Genomic DNA, 21131 nt, shown 5'->3' on the forward strand with positions numbered 1-21131 from the left:
CCATCTTACAAATTACCCAAGTTTAGAAACTATGAAGCTTGTACTACTGTGGCAGTCAATCATTTAAACATGGTTTTCGGTCACTACACCCCATAGGCTACTATTTCTGAATCACAATCTTCTCTGATCATCTGCCATAAGACAAGATAAATTAATTTAGAGAAAAACATATTCTCAGAATAGGAGCTTTGTAACCAGCTTACATTACACACAGGATTGCAAAAGTGAAGTTCCAGGGTTTGCCTACATCATGCTCAAATGGGAATTGAGCAAGCATAAACCACTATGTGATCAACAATTTTTTTAAAACATGAAAAGGACATTTATTGAGTGCCTAACACACGAACGAACGTTCTGGGTTGTCAAAATAGCATAAAACCCTCAACTTGAAAAATCTTAGAATAGGAAAGAGCTAATAAGCAGATCTCTCTCTCTTGCTCTCCCTCTGTGTTAAGACAGGGAATTGACCTGGTCAGCATTAATGTAAGGAAAAGAAAAAACTTCCATTATTACCCTGAAAAGCAGAAATTTTCCTTATACAATAACAGTTGTAAATTTTGATACAAGTATGTTACAACCCTTCTTAATGTAAATACTGCCTAAGAAGATATTTAAGGAAGCAGCAGCATCAAATGTTGGGGAATTCAGATCCCATATAGAAACGTAATTCTTATCATGAAGTTTTACATGCAACTCAGCATGCCAAACAAAAAGAAATGAGGGCATTTCTTCTGACTTGTAAAAAAGTGACTTACCAAGATATACCTGGGATCCTTCTAATGAAGTTCCTCCCAGGGAACTATTCATATGTTCATAGAGCTCCTATAAAATACAAATTCAGTTTAGAACACTTTACTATCACTTTAGACACTGAATTAGAAATGGGATGACCAAGGGAAAATTAGTTCTTTAACTGAGGCAATTTTGTCTCTCTGAAACTTGCCAGTTTCCAGCAATCCTTCCTTCTCTTCCTCTACATATTAGAGCTTGATTCATTCCCATGGTGGTACGGATTCCTAGGATAAATTTCCTCTACTTCCTTGCTAAATAACTAACTGTCCTACTCTCGCTAGAATCCAGGAGAGATCCATGTTCTATACATCCATGGCAGCCTCAAGAAAAACATATTATCCATCTTCAGTAAAATAGGAATGTGGTTTTTCTGTGTTTTTTAGTATGGGAGTTAGGATCCAGAAATGTGATATATAAACGTACTGTTCAGTGTATTATTAAGATAACAAATGTAGAGAAGCAATGCCATAGCGAAAGGGCTATTATCCATTAACAGAAACATTTATGTTATAGTCAACTGTCAATCATTATTTTCTAATAAAAGATGGTTTCATTAAGTTTAATAAGTATGAACTGTACATTTTGGGATGATCATTGGCCCTTCAATATTATTTTCAAAGAAGAATGTCCTTCTTAAGCTAATAAATGATTAGCTCACGCTATTAAAAGTCTACTTGATTCATGAATCTGTCTTCACACACATCTATGGGGGGGGATAAAGTTACCTTTAGAATGGAAATTTGGGAAAAATCCTTCTCTTCAAAATATGCATGCGTAATGAGTTGAAGTTTTGCTTGAAGTAAGCCATAGAGAGGCTTAAAGAAAAAGAGAAATTACCATTAGTTTGATAATAGTAAAAAAACAAACACCCCACAACTTTTTAACTTGAAAAGACCGAGAAGGAAAAAGTTACTGACAACTTTAGTATCTTATTATTCACAGCTGAACGTTGTTAAGTCACCGTTCTAGCTCCTGGACTGCAGCTGCAAAGTTCCTGACACACTCAGAGCACCGGGGCTGAGAGTGAGCACAGACCTCCTGGGTCTTGCTCCAGTCACTCAGCCGCGTAACTCTGGGCACTTAACCTCTCCACGTCTGCTGGCTGATGTGAACATGGGTATATGAAAAGACAGTACATCTTATGGGGCTTTCTCATATTAACACAGGTAAAAGCACTTTCTAGAGTATCTGGCATATAGAAAGCACTTAAATGCTAGCCATCATTATCATAAAATTTAAAACATATCGTAATCCTGCACACTGTTCTGCTAGCTTGTAGTAACGTTTAATCATCCTTATTGCACTAATTCTTATATTCAGTTGAACATTCATGATTAAATTTAATTTCATTTCCCCTTTTTTTGCCCTCTATAGAGGCTTAAAACAACTAGTCTGTGTCCTTTATAATATCCTATATAATATTCTTTTCTGTATCTGAAAAAAGTTACTCCTTAATTCTTATTTCTCTATTTAAAACCTTCTTCCTACCATTTCCATCCTTTTATGTTCTGTTATAGATGTTTTCTGGTTTCTGTGTCCTTTTTAGGATGCAGAGACTAATGCTGAATATATACTCTAATTAGTTAAAACAAGTAATACTGGAATAGTTTTCTCCCCCAATATCCTGGTTAATATATCATTATTTCTAACTAAATATATTTTTATATATAGACTAAAATGCACTATGAACCACCAAACATTTTTGTGTGAGCTGGCTCTCACCATCCCCCCTGCCTGTTTTATCTGTCTGATAAAACTGGATTTTCACCCCAATTTTATCATATAGCAGTTACATGTTCATGAGAGTTAGACATTTTTTCTCTGAGATATATCTTTATTTGTGAAATGAGAACATTAAACACTTAGATCTCTCTTCTTATGAGGACTAAAATGACAACTATATCTAAAAAGTGCCTGGTATAGAACACTTGACATATAGGCACTTGATAAATGGCACTTATTATTATTATTACTGTTCTTTGAAGAATTATTCAGGAAGCCTTTCAACATGTTGTGTTTATTCAATATCCAGCACTCCTATACTTTGGTCATCTGGTCCAGTACTAAAAAACAATAATTCACTGATGTATATTTTTTCAGGCTACCCTTCTAGAAACTGTGTACAGGAATCAGATTAGCAATTTACCCATTTTCTGATATTGAAGTCTTTTACAACCATTCCTTTTCTAGGAGACTATTCTTGCCCTATATTTAAAATTACTTGGGACTTCCCTGGTGGCGCAGTGGTTAAGAATCCGCCCGCCATGCAGGGGACATGGGTTCAAGCCCTGGTCTGGGAAGATCCCATATGCCGCAGAGCAACTAAGCCCACGCACACAACTACTGAGCCTGCGCTCTAGAGCCCACAACCCACAACTACTGAGCCCGCGTGCCTAGAGCGTGTGCTCCACAAAAAGAGAAGCCACTGCAGTGAGAAGCCCGTGCACCGCACGGAAGAGCAGCCCCCGCTCGCTGCAAACTAGAGAAAGCCCGCGCACAGCAACGAAGACCCAACACAGCCAAAAAACAGAAAAAAAAAAATTACTATCTTGGAACAAATATCCTGATCCTCAAAATCTTATTAGTAAGGTCCATAGTACTAAATTATTCTCACTCAGGTTTTTTTTTTTTTTTTAAAGCTTAGTACTAAGCAAGCTACATTTAAATTGTCTGTGAATATAAGAAATTGCAACAATTGGAGAAGAAATAATTAAATAAAACCATAGTTTTGTTGGTGATTAGGCTAATGAAATATTCTCAGTTTTGCATTAGGTTAACTGCAGAAACATCTGTACTCAGTAATCATATAGATCTAAGATAATTAATATGATAGCTATCTAGATATTTTTTCCCACAAACAGAATTGGGGGGACTATATTTTACATGTAGAACTAGGTATCTGGTGTTACTGGTAAAGGTGTTATTACCCCATTAATAATACAAATGGGACATCACAAATGATTTAATAGAGACAGCTATGAAAAATAAGAAATGCTAAAAAAAAATAAAAATAAAAAAAATAAGAAATGCTATATATTTTCTTTTGAAAACTAAAAAGTTAAAATGATTATAAACTTGCATCTGATCAACCTGTACAGAGAAGAAACAATTTTAAAGTGTTGTTATAGTACAATTCATTATGTCATTTCCTTTCCTCAAACATTTTTAGTTTTTGTTTTTTTTTTTTTTAAATGTTCCAACTACTGTGCTAGGGCTGGTACTTTATAATTTTATTATTTTTATTTATTTATTTATTTTTGGCTGTGTTGGGTCTTCGCTTCTGTGCATGGGCTTTCTCTAGTTGCAGCGAGTGGGGGCCACTCCTCATCACAGTGCGCAGGCCTCTCACTGTCGCGGCCTCTCTTGTTGTGGAACACAAGCTCCAGACGCACAGGCTCAGTAGTTGTGGCTCACGGGCCTAGTTGCTCCGTGGCATGTGGGATCTTCCCAGACCAGGGCTCGAACCCGTGTCCCCTGCATTGGCAGGCAGATTCTCAACCACTGCGCCACCAGGGAAGCCCCATTTTTAGTTTTTAAAGAGCAAGCTAGGGATACAATTTTTCACTGCAAAGAGCCACGCACTTTTGTATCATCAATAAAATCTGAGTAATTATGATACTTTGAATATTAGTAAAATATTACTTATTCACAGTCTCAAGAACAAAACAAAGCTGGATAAATTAAATATATCAGATGCCTCATTTTGCTCACATATCAACCTCCTTCCCCAAAACTGATCTATTAGATTTCCTCCCTCTTAACTAGTTTTGGGCAGAGGGGAAATGAGAGTGAACCTGCTGAAAGGCAAAGAGGAGATGCAAGAGCATCAACAATAAGCCTCTGACTAATTTTAATGTATCACTGTTTTCATAAATCTCTCCTCATTCTAATAATGCTTTATCATCAAATAAAAAGCTGCCATGAGTGTTTAACATTAACAGGTTATTTGCTCTCTTACCAGCTTGCTTAGAACACAGACACTTTTCTGAACGGTCTCTCTGGTGATATCTGCTTGCCGTACTTTCAATGCCTGTTATAAACAAATAGTCATTATTAAAAATATTTCATGGAAATATTTAAAAATAATTATTTTTCAATATAAAACAGCAATCAGAAAAAGTATCTTGCACTTAATTAAAAGTACTTACTGAGAATCTCAGAAGATATTTATTGAATGAGTAAGTGTCAGCCAGAGCACTCTGCCAGAATCTGGCAGGCAATGGGAATATTAACAGTGAGAGACAATCTCTACTCTCAAGGAATTTACAGTCTGGTGGAGATTACTTTATGTGTAAATTGCCACATCCATAATGCAAATCAGTCATCCCTGGTTCTGGTTTTAAGATGGACACCCCTTTCAGAGACTAATGTTTCTGGTGAGAAAGGGACAGTTTAACAGCTTGTTTCTCCAGAGATGGAAGAATTGTCAGCAGTTTTGTTAAGCTGGTTATTCTACGTTACTAGAGTCTATCCTGGCACACCTGTATTGTATTGTAGCCCAGCCCTGAGCCGTAACTCAAGCCTCGGTGATTCTGAAGATGACTACGTGAGATATCTGCAGTTCTCTGCTAGTAGGAAACAGGACTTGATCAACCTCAGGTAAGGCTGTGAGGGCAGTAAAAACGACTCTTCCCCCTCTACTGTACTGCCTGACGTCTCCTTGCATCTGTCCTGAGGACCATGGGGTCTCAGTGTCTTCAACTGCCTGAGGACTGATGATTCGTCATTAGATTACATCAAGAATAGAGCCTTTCCTCAATCTGTTTCTACCTCTTTACCTTGATTGGATTCATCCATCGGGTCTCAGCTGTGTTCAAAAGGAAAGGAAAGGCTTTCTCCTAGGCTCTAGGGCTCTCTGATGTCTGGTTTATCTGTCTGGTTATCAGATGAGGTGAGAACAACCTGGAGAAATGGGCAACCCCAGTATACTCTGGAGTGGGTCAGACTCTGGAGGTGAGGGAGACAGGCAGTATGAAATTCCACTTAAAGGCTGTCTACGTAGAGCATGAGAACTGTTGTTAATGACAACAGCATCGGAGGAATAATTTTACTAGTGGTTATATAATCTACAGGGGATAAGAGGTAGTGAAAGGAACAGATTTCCAAGAAAGGGCAGCAGCTCAATTCATCTCATCTAATAAGATGTAAGGTACATGAAGAAATCAAATGCGTAATTATTCACAGGTTTCTTTATCTTTAAACTCAGTTATTCATTTGAACCACAAACATTTACTGGGTGTGTCCTATGTTCCAGGCCCTGTGCACGGAGGGTTATTATTTCACGGTAGTTAACTACTTTGTGTATGCTGGGATTTATTCATGCAGTTTACTTTTAAATGCTTCAGGGAAACACACACACACACAGAGCAAATGTGGTAGAACATTAACAACTGTTGAATGTAGATGGTGGGTATACAGGTGTTTATTGTGCAATTCTTTTAATTTATCTGCGTGTTTGAAACGTTCATTATAAAAGTTGAAAGAAAATTTTTAAAGACTTACTAAGTTAATTACCCACCTGAGGAAGCTTTTAAAACTTTGTAATTGCCTAGGATCTACTACCAGAGATTCTACTTCAGTCTATAGAAGGAAAGGCCCGGCAAGTATACTTAAATTAAAAAAAAAAGTCTCTGGGGCTTCCCTGGCGGTCCAGAGGTTGGGACTCCGTGCTTCCACTGTAGGAGGCACAGGTTCGATCCCTGGTCAGGGAACTAAGATCCCGCATGCTATGGCCAAAAAAAAAAAAAGTCTCCTGGCCAAAAAAAAAAAAGAAAAGAGTCTCCATGTAGTTCTGGTTAAAAATCATTGTTTTAGAGCAGTGGTTCATAGTCTTGCCTACATGGTTTATAGTCTTGCCTACATATTAGAATCACCTGGGGAACTTTTAATACTCCTGCTGCCCGGAACATTAAATCAGAATCTCTGGGGTTGGGCCCTAGTCATCCCAAGTATCTAAAGCTCACCAGGCGATTCCAACGTGAAGCCGAGGTTGAAAAGCGCTCACTACTCCAGAGTATTAATGATTTCATAAGAGGAAAGAGATCTTTACTCAGAAAGGGTATCGCCACCACAAAAAGAACGGTGCTGCTCAGAAGCAAACCAGGAAAGGGGAAACTACCCATCTTGGTTTATTTAAATTTATTAATTAGAGATATTATAGTAAGTTAGGCATTAAGCAGGAAGGTAAGTTTAAGAATGATCAAAATCTTAGTTATATATAATTAAGATAACTTGTAAGTAGTTTGCAGCTACTATAAGTACTTTCCATTACTTCTAGAATGTTCCTTAAAAAAAAAAAAATACAACACTCATTACCATTCCATTTTTTAAAGTTACATACCAAACACTAGAAATAGAAAACTCAAGGACACCATGAAATTGACATACAGTATTCTGAAGACAAATGGATAATTTTGGTATCACTATCTAAAAACAATGTACAAAATATTATACAATACAAATATAATTAGTCACCAATGTCAACTTAGAAAAACATTCATGTGAATAAACTGGTACTATAGAGAAAACAGCTACATAGTTTATAAAAATTTAAAACAATATCACAGGTACCACATGAAACATAAAGACTATGTATTTCCCCAAATTCTACATCTTAAGTGGCCAACAATTAAACAATTTTTTAGCGTTTTTTAGTGTTATTCATTTAAACCATACCTTGGCTTCAATTTGTCGATAGCAAGAGATACCATATACAGTGGCTCCATTTCCATTTCTGGGTGGCAAGTGAAAAAACACAGTATCTAAGAGATATACAGAAAAAGGTAAATACCAAAGTGGACTACCCGTATTAATAATGAACTCTGACGTTATTATAATGCAGTCACTTAAACAAAAACGATGAAGTAACAAGGAACCCACGTCAGACTTATTTCTAGCATCACAACCACTGGTTTCTTAGAATTCCTCTCACTGCCTTCCAGTGTACACTCATCACAAAAAGCCCAAGAGGCTGAATCATAACAGGTCGAATTGAGACTACAATCACTTTTCTCAGAAAATACTTTATTATACAGGATTATTCCAGATAAAAAGAAAGTAAAGAATCATACAAACCAAAGGCAACACATAAATTTTGAATAGATCCAAGAAATTCTTGGGACAATTGGGGAAATTTGAACATAGATTAGATATGAGATGGTATTATGGAATTACTGTTAAATCTCTTAGCTGTGGTAAAAGAACCGAAAGTCATCCCGGGGAATTTTTACAAGATGCAGGCTGAAGTATTTAAAGTGTCATGATGTTTGCAACTGACTTTCAAATAGTATAGGCAAAACCGTACACATATATAAAGAAAGTTTGTGGAATATTTACTATTCTTCCAACTTTTCTGTATGTTTAAAAGCTTTCATGATAAAAAGGTTAAAAAAAAAAAAGATTTGTGAGGTTAAAAGTACAGCATTTAAATTTTATGTTAGGGACTTCCCTGGTGGCGCAGTGGTTAAGAATCCGCCTGCCAATGCAGGGGACACGAGTTCGAGTCCTTGTCTGGGAAAATCCCACATGCTGTGGAGAAACTAAGGCCGTGCGCTACGACTACTGAGCCTGCATTCTAGAGCCCGTGAGCCACAACTACTGAAGCCCGCACACCTAGAGCCCGTGCTCTGCAACAAGAGAAGCCACAGCAATGAGAAGCCCGCGCACCGAAACGAAGAGCAGCCCCCTCTCTCTGCAACTAGAGAAAGCCTGCACGCAGCAACGAGGACCCAATGCAGCCAAAAATAAATAAATAAATAAATTTTAAAAATTAATTTTATGTTAAACTGCAGAGTAATATTTGCTTCATTTCATACAAAAATTAGTAAATATTAGAAAAACAAGTAGTCAAACCAAGTTTAATCTTGTGTCTTGGTAGAGCCTCTAATACCATGATCAAGTATAGTATATTTCTTCATTAAGCCATTCAAAGCACTCATCTATACGGTGATAGGAGACTCAGTACTAACTTCACGGCACTGCTTTCTTTGAGGGTGTTAACATGCTCCCCACGCGTGCAAGCAAACTTTTAAGCAGAGCACTGTGATGGCAGTGCTCCAGAGGTGGAGAAGCAATCCCAGCTGTTTTCAGGTGGGCACTGGAGGACGAAGCTAGAGCTCCAATCAATCTGCAGCTGGTGCAGGTAAAGCTCCTTAGTTTGTCTCTGAGAGGAGTCTGAAGTTTAAATGCAGAAAGTGCTACCAGTAGCAGATGTCCTAATATGGCTAATCACTTACTTTGGCCAGAGCTCTTGGCAAAGGAGTGGCCAGTGTTCACCAACCATTACCAATATAAGCCTGGCACTTCTCTGCAGATCCTCTAGTATATGACTAACTAGTCATCTCCAAAGAAGCATTTAAATATTTTATGACTAGTCACAATAGGCCAAAGGTCTTTCATTACCAAAGTACTCAGACTCGTGGCAAATTTTTTAAAAAGCCACCTACTGATTGCTCCACTGTCTGTTTACATACCTTCTTGGTAGTTGTGTGCGCCATCTGGTAAGGCAAGGAAGGGCAAATACTTCCATTCTTCAGGTAGACTGTGACTGTCATGTCCATCTCCTGGAATCAGGGGCGGGTAAGAGAATTCAACCTAAAATGGTAAGGAATGTTAGCCAACAGGTTGATGATCAAAGGGAGCATTATACCCTGGCAGACAAAAATGCTTTCAAATTCTCAATGACAGAACTAAGGATAAGCCATACTTCTTGATGCCATTTTCAGCAAACCTATGGTATAGAAGAGGAAAAAGAAAAAGGGAGGAAAGCCACGGAGCAACTAAGCCCGTGTGCCACAACTACTGAAGCCCGCGCGCCTAGAGCCCGTGTCCGCAACAAGAGGAGCCACCGCAATGAGAAGCCCGCGCACTGCAACGAAGAGTAGCCCCTGCTCGCCGCAACTAGAGAAAGCGCGTGAGCAGCAATGAAGACCCAATGCAGCCATAAATAAATAAATAGATACATAAAGTTTAAGAAAAAAACCCTAAAAAAAAGAAAGAAAAAATCAGGAAAAAGAAAAAATCTGTAAGCCTTTTCCCCCTTTTTTATTTAAAGGAGTTTAACTTTGATGTGCACGAGGGTAGGGGGTAGTGGTGGTGGTGACTGGATTGGAGATGTACGTTTGGGAGCTGTTATCAAATAGACAGTAACTGAAGACATGGAGCCCTGAGAAAAACCAATATCCTCCTGAACTGAGTAGGAGAGATCCAACAAAGGAGCCTAAGAAGTTGAGCCAAGTTCTAGATTTGCTTCCCATCAATTGGCTCCCTTGCTCCCAATACTTGAAGCTTTGAGTTCATGGTTTCGATGGGTTGTTAGGGAGGTGAATGGGCATTAACCACCACTTCAGGTTATTTTTTTCCCCCAAGACTGAGAACTGATCAATGAAGTCTCTCTAATACTGTTTATCTTGTAGAAATAACAAAGTTTTTAGTATAAGCCCCCAGTTTCTGGCATTCCCTAGGTTTACTAACATTTTCCCTTTGCTTATGGGTTTTTTTGTTGTTATTTCAATGAGACTTTTGGAGAGGAAGGCAGAATTAAATGCTGAGGACTTGGGTTATCATACTGACGTAAGTTCTAAGTGTCTTATGTTTAATTTTCTTTCAAAGTATATTTAAGCAGGAATTTGCATTGCATTAGTAATAAATACACTGAAGTTGGAACAACATAGGGAGAAGAATCACTTTTAGATTCCATCTTTAATGTGGAAAGACGTGAGGGCTCATTTCCCCACATCTCAAGGTAATCAAGGTGCCACTAGTCACATGAGAACCGATTATAAAAGGGCTTTAATAATGATTATTTTTAACAGGTGATCTAGTTCTATACAGAAAATGTTTAAATTTCCCTGTGCCCACCTCCAGAAGCAATCAACATTTCAGTTTGAAAGGATCAGTTACTTAACATCAATTAACTGAAGGCTGGGCATAAATAATCTCAAGCTACATTTCACATTTCTCTGTATCTTCTCTATCATAGCAGTTTTATATTGGCAAATCTTTAAAGTGTAAGGGAAGGCATGGTGTGCCATAGAGGGAAAGACATAAATTCAAAGCTGATGCTATGAAGCTGGTAGTTACAGAGCTAAAAAAAATTCCCAACTCAGAATTCTTGCTTTAACAAGGAAAAAAAAAAAAAAAAAGAAACAAGAAAATAAATTGTATTTTATGTAAACACTGAAGTCCAATATATAACACATAAGAAGTCTTGGTAATTATTACAAAATAATTTCTTTTGGAAAACCACTAATTTTTATGTATAGTATTTATTTTAAAAGCATTTAGTATGGAATAAACATGCTTTTAAATAAATATAAACATCATGGACTCAAATTCTCACAAATGCATCATGAAGTATGTTGCTCTTCAGGATCCAAAAAGTTTGCCAACTAAAAATTATCACTTGCAATCTGCCTCTACAAGGATTAGGTCACTAGCCACTGCAGTCACTGACCTTCAACACACCCTGAAAGGAGTTCAGGGCGGAGATCAGGAATGAGGCACTCTGTGCTCTGGGAAAAACTGGCAGAACAGGCCTTCAGATAGTTAGATCTTTTCAGAAGATTTGAGCCCAATTTCTTGCATCTTCTCATATCTAGAAAAGCACTAGAATCATTAACGGAGACATCTGCTCCTCGTGACTAGCAGCAACCCTCTGCCAAAATGTGTGCTTGATTGCACACATCCCCCTTCACCAACTCACAGGTATACTGGGACTTCCATGGTGGTCCAGCGGTTAAGAATCTGCCTTCAGGGACTTCCCTGGTGGCTCAGTGGTTAAGAATCCGCCTGCCAATGCAGGGGACACGGGTTCAAGCCCTGGTCCGGGAAGATCCCACATGCCGCGGAGCAACTAAGCCCGTGCATCACAACTACTGAGCCTGCGCTCTGGAGCCCGTGTGCCACAACTGCTGAGGCCTGTGCGCCTAGAGCCGGTACTCTGCAGGGAGAGAGGCCACCGCAATGAGAAGCCCACTCACCGCAACTGGTGAAAGCTCGCGGGCAGCAACGAGGACCCAACGCAGCCAAAAGTAAAATAAATATAATAAATTAATAATAGATTTAGGATATTTCCTTAAAAAAAAAAAAAAAGAAAAATCTGCCTTCCAATGCAGGGGATGCAGGTTCGATCCCTGGTCGGGGAACTAAGATCCCACACGTCGAGGGGCAACTAAGCCCGAGTGCCGCAACTACTGAGCCCACATGCCGCAATGAACAGCCCACACACCACAACGAAGACCCAGCGCAGCCATAAATAAATAAATAAATAAATAAATAAATAAATAAAAATCTCCATTTAAAAAAAAAAAATCACACATATACATACTAACCTCTCGTGCTACCTCTTCAGAGCAGTTCCTCAGAGGTTTCTGAGAGGCTGTCTCCTGGGCTATAGTTCTCATTTTGCCCCCAAAAAAACTTAACTCACAACTCTCACGTTGTGTGTGTTTTTTTGTTTGTATTCATTTCACAAGTTTAATCTAGAAAATTCCAAAAGAAAGTAGTATGCCAACGCTCAACCTCTTATTTAATATTTATTTATTTATTTTATTTATTTATTTTGGCTGCGCCAGGTCTTAGTTGCAGCAGGTGGGATCTTCGTTGGAGCATGCAGACTTCTTAGTTGCAGCATGTGAACTCTTCGTTGCGGCATGCGTGTGGGACCTAGTTCCCCAATCAGGGCTCAAACCCAGGCCCCCTGCATTGGGAGCACGGAGTCTTACCCACTGGACCACCAGGCAAGTTCCTCAACCTCTTATTTAAACATGGAAATGCAATTTGAAATAATAAAGTTTTTACTCATATACTGAAAAACATGAAAAAGATTATTCATATTTTGTGTTGACAAGAGTATGGGGCTTGGCTGTGGGACTGTAAATTGGTGCAGCAGTTTGGATGACTATTTGGCAGTATTATCAAATCAACAATACATTGACTCAGCAATTTGTTTTAGGAATTTATCCCACGAATACACAGATATTCACACAGATATGTACAAAAACATTCACAGAAACATGACTTATTGAAGCATAAAAATCGGAAACCTAAATATTCGTCAGAAGATTGGTCAAATAAATTTTACATCAGTTCTATCCAGCTGTAAAAAAGAATCATAGATTTATAATATATTGATAAAGCAAGATAGGTATGGTACACTGTATAGTAGGTAAAATAAGAGCCCTCCAGACATGTCCATCTCCTAACCCCTAGAATCTGTCAATGTTACCTTACAATGCAAAAGGGACATTGCACGTAAGATTATCTCCAGATGGGGATTATCCAGGCGGTCCCAATGTAATCACAAGGGTCCTTAGAAGAGAGAGGCAGAAGAAACAGACAGAGTCAGAGATATTTGAAGATGCTATGCTTCAAGATGCTTTGAAGATGGAGAAAGGGGCCATGAGCTAACGAATGCAGGCAACCTCTAGAAACTGGAAAAGGCAAGAAAACTGATTCTCCCTTAGAGCATCCTGAAGAAATGCAGAGCTGCCAACACCTTGACTTTAGCCTAGTGAAACCCATTTCAGATTTCTGACTTCCAGAACGCTAATAAATTTGTGTTGTTTTAAGTGTGTTGTTTGTGGTAACAGAAGCAATAGAAAATTAATACGCACTGTTAAATTTAAAAAGCAAGCAGGATATCAGTAAATATAGTATAATCCTACTTATACTGTGACTCCATTTATGCAAACAATTATACATCTTTGTAAATGGATTAAAAAACATACTTGAAAAAACCTTTAATAGAGGTTTTATCTCTGGAGAGGTGAAAAGAGTTGGGGATTGGAGCTAAAGGAATATTCCTGTTAATTTTTTTCCATTTTTTTTTTAAATTTCAAACTTACAGAAAATTTGAAAGAGTTCAAAAATCTTGTAACTTTTATCTATATTCACAAACTGCTAATTTTTTGGCCATATGTGCTTTGTGTTGCACGGGTATACAAATACTTTCTAAACCATTTGACAATAAGTTGAAGATATTATCATTTACTTTTAAGTAAATTGGTATTTATTTTTAAATGATTGCTTTTTAAAAATTAATTAATTAATTAATTAATTTACTTTTGGCTGTGCTGGGTCTTCGTTGCTGTGAGCGGGCTTTCTCTAGCTGTGGTGAGCGGAGGCTACTCTTCCTTGCTGTGTGTGGGCTTCAGTAGTTGTGGTGGCTTAGTTGCTCTGCAGCATGTGGAATCTTCCCAGACCAGGAATCGAACCTGTGTCCCCTGCATTGGCAGGCGGATTCTTAACCACTGTGCCACCAGGGAAATCCCTAAGTGATTGCTTAAAAAAAAAATTTTTTTTTTTTGATGTGGACAACTTTTAAAGTCTTTATTGGGCTTCCCTGGTGGCGCAGTGGTTAAGAATCCGCCTGCCAATGCAGGGGACACGGGTTCGAGCCCTGGTCCAGGAAGATCCCACGTGCCGCGGAGCAACTAAGCCCGTGTGCCACTTTGCGCTCTAGAGCCATGCCATGACTCCTGAGCCCATGAGCCACAGCTCCTGAAGCCCGCGTGCCTAGAGCCCGTGATCCACAACAAGAGAAGCCACTGCAATGAGAAGCCCATGCACCGCAACAAAGAGTAGCCCCCGCTCGCCGCAACCAGAGAAAGCCTGCGCACAGCAAGGAAGACCCAACGCAGCCAAAAATAAAAAAAATTAAAAAAAATTAAAAAAAATTAATTTAAAGTCTTTATTGAATTTGTTACAATATTGCTTCTGTTTTATGTTTTGGTCTTTTGGCCGCGAGGCACGTGGGATCTTAGCTCAAACCAGGGATGCAGCTAACCCGCACCCCCTGCGAAATCTTAACCACTGGACCGCCAGGGAAGTCCCTAAATGACTGCTTTTAGAATAACAATTTTAAAAAAAGCAAATGATAACCACAAGCAGTTCCTAACTTCAGAAGGAAGTATTTCCATCCTATCCTTTTGGAGGCAAAGGGACATGGAGAGATCCATTTCCTTTTCTGAAGATTTAGTTATCAAATTACCAAAGGCCAGAGTCTAATATCTGATGCTATGTTATGTTCAATATATGATCCTGATTCTATTAAAGGAAGATCTGTTTTGAGTGACTCTAGTTTGAACTTAAAATGCAATCAACTCATAAAATTGTTACAAATATAAGTTAAGTGTAGATACTACATATGTTTGAAGAATTCCGTTGGGTAAAATAAGGCGGCTTTAGACTGACTTGCATCCAGAATACTTGTAACATTGATTCTTCAGGAAAACGTATTCAGAATTTCAAACAGCTAACTTTTTTGTGACACAACTTTTTCATAAATTGTACACTGCCTATACTGTGTTGGCAACTTTCCAGAATTCTTCTGCTAGTTTATTTGCTACAAACAAATCCTTGCATTTGGAGACTGCTAAACTTGCTCATCAAATTTACAATAGTTCACACAAACTCCTTTCTGTGTCTACACACATACAACAATTTCAATGGCTATATGGTGTTGTTTCATTATTTAATCAACCCTTTATTGTTGAACATTTTAAGTTTTTTAAAATTATTATAAGCTATTCAGTACAGTTAAATGTGATGTAATAAAAAAAATAGATTTTTATTTGGTCTTTGTCCCTGGTCCTGACCCAAAGCTCCTAAAACACTTGGAATTTCCTAAGTGATAGGAGTAGCCTTTGTTATTCATAACAAGATGCTTTCAACCATACCTGGGTGTATGCTAATGAGGGGACTCTTGGTGGGCATGGGCTAAATGGCTCCAGGATGGGGCCTGGTCACCAGAACCATCACGCCTTGATTTGAAGCTAGGAACTTTCAGCGCCACCCCTAAACCTCCGGGGAGGGGAGAGGGGCTAGAGATTGAGTTCAATCACCAATGGCTAATGATTTAGTACATTATGCTTATGTAATGAAACCTCCATAAAATCCCCAAATGATGAGGTTCAGGGAGCTTCCCAGTTGGTAAAGACACTGAGGTGCTGGGAGGATGCTGTGCCCAGGGACGGCATGGAAGTCCCATGTCCCTTCCCACCTACTTTTTGTCCTATGCATCTCTTCCACTTGGCTATTCCAGAGTAGTAGCCTTTAATAAACCAGTAAAGGTAAGCAGTGTTTTCCTGAGTTTTACGAGTTGTTCTAGGAAATTTTAGAACCTGAGGGGTAGACACGTAGCATAGAATAGAACTGAATTGTAGGATATCCGGTCAGCGTGTGGGGAAAAACAAAATAACAATGAATCTGGTATCTCCCAAATAATGGGATTTATAAACCTTAAGTTGTACATTCTTCATATTTTGAATACAGACTCAACACTCTATATGCCCCTTTTCAATATGTCCAAAATAATCCAGACAGACACACAATTCATGGCATATAGGCTTAAGAGGAATTCTCTTGGAGGTTACCTGAGAGTCTCAGGTAATACTCAGTTGCATCAAAATGCAAGTTAAACAATACTGCCAATAAAACTAAGCAGTACCACAGAAAGTAAAGGTAGGTATAGTACGCTGCCTCACTGTCCAACTGTAGGGGAAACCACCAACACTGCAGTTTACAAGAAGGGCTCTCCCTGCAGCTGTGCTGTGCAGGGTCTGCACACTGTACAGGGTAGCCCTCAGTATATGTGAGAAATCACTGACAAAAACCAAAGTAAACCTTCAGAGATAAGCAACATTTAGAATGATTATCATCCAGTAAGGTTACTATTTTACAGTGAAAGTTCACAGCCCCAAATCTAAGTTAAATTTGGGGAGCAAAGATGGTATCTGGGAGGGCATTAGCACAGACAATATATAACAGATACATCAAATGTTCCCCTATGATTAACTCACACAAATTTTAAGTAGCTCTCTTTCTATGTCAACCAACACTCATATGGCAAAATCTATTTTGATCTCAATTAGTAGTAATAATTTACATACTTAACTACAAAAGATAAGAGGAGGGAAAAAGAAGACAATGGCTGATTGCTAACAAGGGAAAGCTGAATAAAGATGCTCTAATCACAAAGAATAAAAGGCAATTTTTCTTAATACTAAATGAACTGTATAAGAAATGGTGACATATATATATATATTTTAAAATTTTTGGCTGCTTTGGGTCTTCGTTGCTGTGCGCGTGCTCTAGGTGCGTGGACTTCAGTAGTTGTGGCTCACGGGCTTAGTTGCTCTGCGGCATGTGGGATCTTCCTGGACCAGGGCTCGAACCCGTGTCCCCTGCATTGTCAGGCAGACTCCCAACCTCTGCGCCACCAGGTAAGTCCCGTGACGTATGTTTATCCTACAGGAATGGTAAAAATTACAACCCCTTTCCACAGTTCACAAGTCAAATTGGGGTGCTGTAATCAGATTCCATCTACTTTGTCTTCAGAAGCAAAAGACTGAAAAAACAACAATGAAAAACTACAAAAACAAAACAATTAACATAGTGTCTTGGTGTGGACTTTGATTACTTCAAAAGTACCCTTTGTTCACTGTCTAACAATCCACTCTACTGTCAAGAGAACCATAAAAGCCACAATGCTAAACAGCACACAAATTAAACACATCCTTGGACCCCACAGATACGGCTACAACAGGGCTTACTAAGGGAAGGAGAGGGCTTCCTGAAATTCTGAAGCAACTGCTCCACCTCTCCGCTCCCTTCTTAAGTACCTCAGGGATTTTACCTCCTTTATCAGAAGCACGGGGTACTTGTTTTCTTAACAGTCAAAACATTTTAGGCACCAAGGCTCTGTCATGATGTTTTTCAATTTAAATGAAACTTCGGACGTAGAAGACACATCTTCTCTGACTTATATTTTCCCTCGCAAATTTCTCAACAATTCGGTATTAGAAAAGAAATGGCACTCTTCCTCATTTAGTCTCTTACAAAGTTGGCAGAGCTGAAATTACAAAGGGATATTAGGAATATTGTATATAAAGTTCCTCTAATACAGGAGAGCTAGGAAGAGGATTTATAAAAAACATAGGGTGGAATGATGAAGACTGGTCTTCTGGATGAGATGATATAAATAGAACATTATTTATCTCTAGGCTATTGAGAATATATACAAAGATGATTATCAAAGCTACAAAAATTATTTTCTTGCAGGAAAAAAAATTAGAAACTTCCTAACAAATGATTTAAATCAATTTGTTTTAGGGACTTCCCTGGTGGTCCAGTGGGTTCCCAATACAGGGGGCCCAGGTTTGATCCCTGGTCGGGGAACTAGATCCCACACGCATGCCGCAGCTAAGAGTTCGCATGCCGCAACTAAGGAGTCCGCATGCCACAAATAAGACCCAGCACAGCCAAAAAAAATCAATTTGTTTTAATGAACTCTACCCTAGCAATCTTTTACACATCAATTTATTTATTTATTTATTTATTTTTTAATTAATTAATTATTTATGGCTGTGTTGTGTCTTCGTTTCTGTGCAAGGGCTTTCTCTAGTTGCGGCGAGCGGGGACCACTCTTCATCGCGGTGCGCGGGCCTCTCACTATGGCGGGCTCTCTTGTTGCGGAGCACAGGCTCCAGACGCGCAGGCTCAGCAATTGTGGCTCACGGGCCCAGTTGCTCCGCGGCATGTGGGATCCTCCCAGACCAGGGCTCGAACCCGTGTCCCCTGCATTGGCAGGCAGATTCTCAACCACTGCGCCACCAGGGAAGCCCTCAATTTATTTTTAATGTATTTATTTTTGGCTGTGTTGGGTCTTCGTTGCTGCACACGGGCTTTCTCTAGCTGTAGTGAGCGGGGGCTACTCTTCGTTGTGGTGCATGGGCTTCTCACTGTGGTGGCCTCTCTTGCTGTGGAACACAGGCTCTAGGTGAGTGGGTTTCAGTAGTTGTGGCTCGCGGCCTTAGTCGCTCTGCAGCATGTAGGATCTTCCCAGACCAGGGCTCAAACCCGTGTCCCCTGCGTTGGCAGATGAATTCTTAACCACTGCGCCACCAGGGAAATCCCACACATCAATTTATTTTTAATATTTCAATATTGAACTTTTACATGGCAAAAAAGATTCCAATTTCTGGGCATACACCACACCCACAAAATAGAATCTAACAAATTACTAATATCACCTGTGAAAGCCATGGGGGCAGGAACAGGTTTCATTAACAACCCTGTAGTGATTTCCTCATATATTAATAAATAGCTAGCATACCCTGTGACGAGTTGGATGAAGAAAACACAAGTGCAGAGGGCCATATTTCAAATCTAACTGGACACCCAAACATAGTTTATTCTGAAGTCAGACTTATGACAATTTAATTACCTAGAACACTGCCAACTAGGAACAAGTAAGAAAAGCATCTATCAGCCTAACCAGCTGTCATGCAGCCCTGGATAATATACTAAGGAGAAGTCTTTAGGTCTTCTTTCAAAACCCATGACTGAGTCATTTTATTTCATACACATTTAGTAGATGTGCCCTCCCAGTCCACTGAAGAAAAGAAGCAACATATGAGAAAGCAGGGAGGGGAAGCTGAAAACTACAACATTATGTTTCTGGTCAACACTGAGAAGTAACTGTTCACTGCTCCATCATCTCCCTCTCTCTGACTGGCTATCAAAAGCCCAGCTGAGTCAGAGTGCAAATCACTCTATGTTAAAATAAACCGATAATGCCATAGTGCAACGAGTGACATTTGTTATGAAGGCAGAATCATCCAGACTAACTTAAACTGTGTTCAGTATATGCTGCTACAAAATCTATTTTAAAAAGATCCCCATTTAAAAAAAAAAAGAACGAAAAGAAAAGATGACTTAGTCTCCACACTTAGAAAAATGGTGCAAAGTCACAAGGATGTTCTTTGCTGCACTTTTCAAAATAGCAAAAAATTGGAATGCCACCTAAGTATCTAAAAAGGAGACCAGTTAAATAAAGATGTCTACAAAATATTATTTAGCTATTTCAAAAATTCTATAATTCAATACTTATCAAAATGGAAGACATTAATGGTAAAATATTACATAAAAAAAGGCAGGTCCTAAAATTTGTTTATAGTATGATACATTTTTGGAAAGAGTTATATATATTCATAAAAAATATTCCTCCAGGAATATTCAAGGCAGGTTTCTCTAGGATATAGGATTTTAAGTGCTAGTTTTCTTTTTTTTTTCCCCTCTCTATATTTTCTCACTTTTCTACCACAGTGAGTACATATTACTTCTGAAAAGAAATGTCATTTTTTGGGACTTCCCTGGTGGTGCAGTGGTTAAGAATCCGCCTGCCAATGCAGGGGACACGGGTTCGAGCCCTGCTCCAGGAAGATCCCACATGCCGCAGAGCAACTAAGCCCACAAGCCACAACTACTGAGCCCGCGTGCCACAACTACTGAAGCCCGCGCACCTAGAGCCCATGCTCCACAACAAGAGAAGCCACCACAATGAGAAGCCCATGCACCGCAATGAAGAGTAGCCCTGCTCGCCGCAACTAGAGAAAGCCCATGCACAGCAATGAAGACCCAATGCAGCCAAAAATAAATAAATAAATTTATTTTTTTTGAAGTCACTTTTTAAAACAGCTGAAATATGCTTTTAAAAATTGTCAAAAATATCAATTTAAATAACATCCTCTAAAAATATCCTAGGGAGAAACTGAGTTTTTAATCTGGTGGCATCTTTTTTTTTTTGGCCGCGCTGCATGGCATGCAGGATCTTAGTTCACCATCGTGCCCCTTGCAGTGGAAGGGGGGAGTCCTAACCACTGTACTGCCAGGGAATTCCCTCTGATGGCACTGTAACCAAAGAATATAATAGGACCAGTCTTTCTCAAAATTGTTAGGTAAGTAGGTCTTCATCTTCCTCTTGTAGAGCCCATCCATGATAGACCAGGGCCCTTCTGCAGTCTTCCCTTGTCTAGCAAAATCTGTGCTCAGCGAAGGATCTGCACCACACTGATAACAAGGAGAAGGCTACCCATGATATGTATTTTACTGGGGATCAAAGACTTAGGCAAAGAAAGAAATTTATGCCTGCTGTATAAAAAAATAAAATTCAAAAAAAAGAAATTTATGTACTGTTAGGCACTTTCTAGCTACCTGGGAAGAATTATAAGAGGACAAAAGAAGCTTCCTGATATTTCTAAATTTCCATTACACAGGCTGACCTCCCACCCTGGTTAGCTGTGATGCCAAGGCCTAAAAGAAAACTATTCCACCGCTATTAAGTGTTAATGTTGCAGCCCTGCAAAGTCAGAGATTTTCAACATTTCAGCATAGAAAAAGCATGGCTAAAATCAGCAAAAAAATTCCACCCAAAAATAAAAGTGCTATGGAGGGCCAGAAAATGCAATCGTCTTTCAGGAGTTTTCCTGCATAGCTAAAAAAAAAAAAAAATCCTTAGATTTTCCCATAATCAGCCCACTCAGACTTTTATTCTTCCC

At 39.0% G+C, this 21131-nt stretch overlaps 1 protein-coding gene across 1 annotated transcript in view; it reads right to left on the bottom strand.

Annotated features, from left to right (window-relative positions):
* The window catches only part of AVL9 (AVL9 cell migration associated), a 62386-nt gene that overhangs the window by 34034 nt on the left and 7221 nt on the right, over window positions 1–21131 (bottom strand). The window contains exons 2-6 of the mRNA XM_036863680.1: window positions 9264–9384; window positions 7468–7553; window positions 4751–4822; window positions 1518–1607; window positions 756–822 (exon numbers count right to left, since the gene is read on the bottom strand). Of these exons, the coding sequence (XP_036719575.1) occupies window positions 756–822; window positions 1518–1607; window positions 4751–4822; window positions 7468–7553; window positions 9264–9384 (436 nt within the window). The remainder of the gene's footprint in view (window positions 1–755; window positions 823–1517; window positions 1608–4750; window positions 4823–7467; window positions 7554–9263; window positions 9385–21131) is intronic.

Source organism: Balaenoptera musculus, chromosome 9, assembly GCF_009873245.2.
Source record: "Balaenoptera musculus isolate JJ_BM4_2016_0621 chromosome 9, mBalMus1.pri.v3, whole genome shotgun sequence".
Lineage (NCBI taxonomy): Eukaryota > Metazoa > Chordata > Mammalia > Artiodactyla > Balaenopteridae > Balaenoptera > Balaenoptera musculus.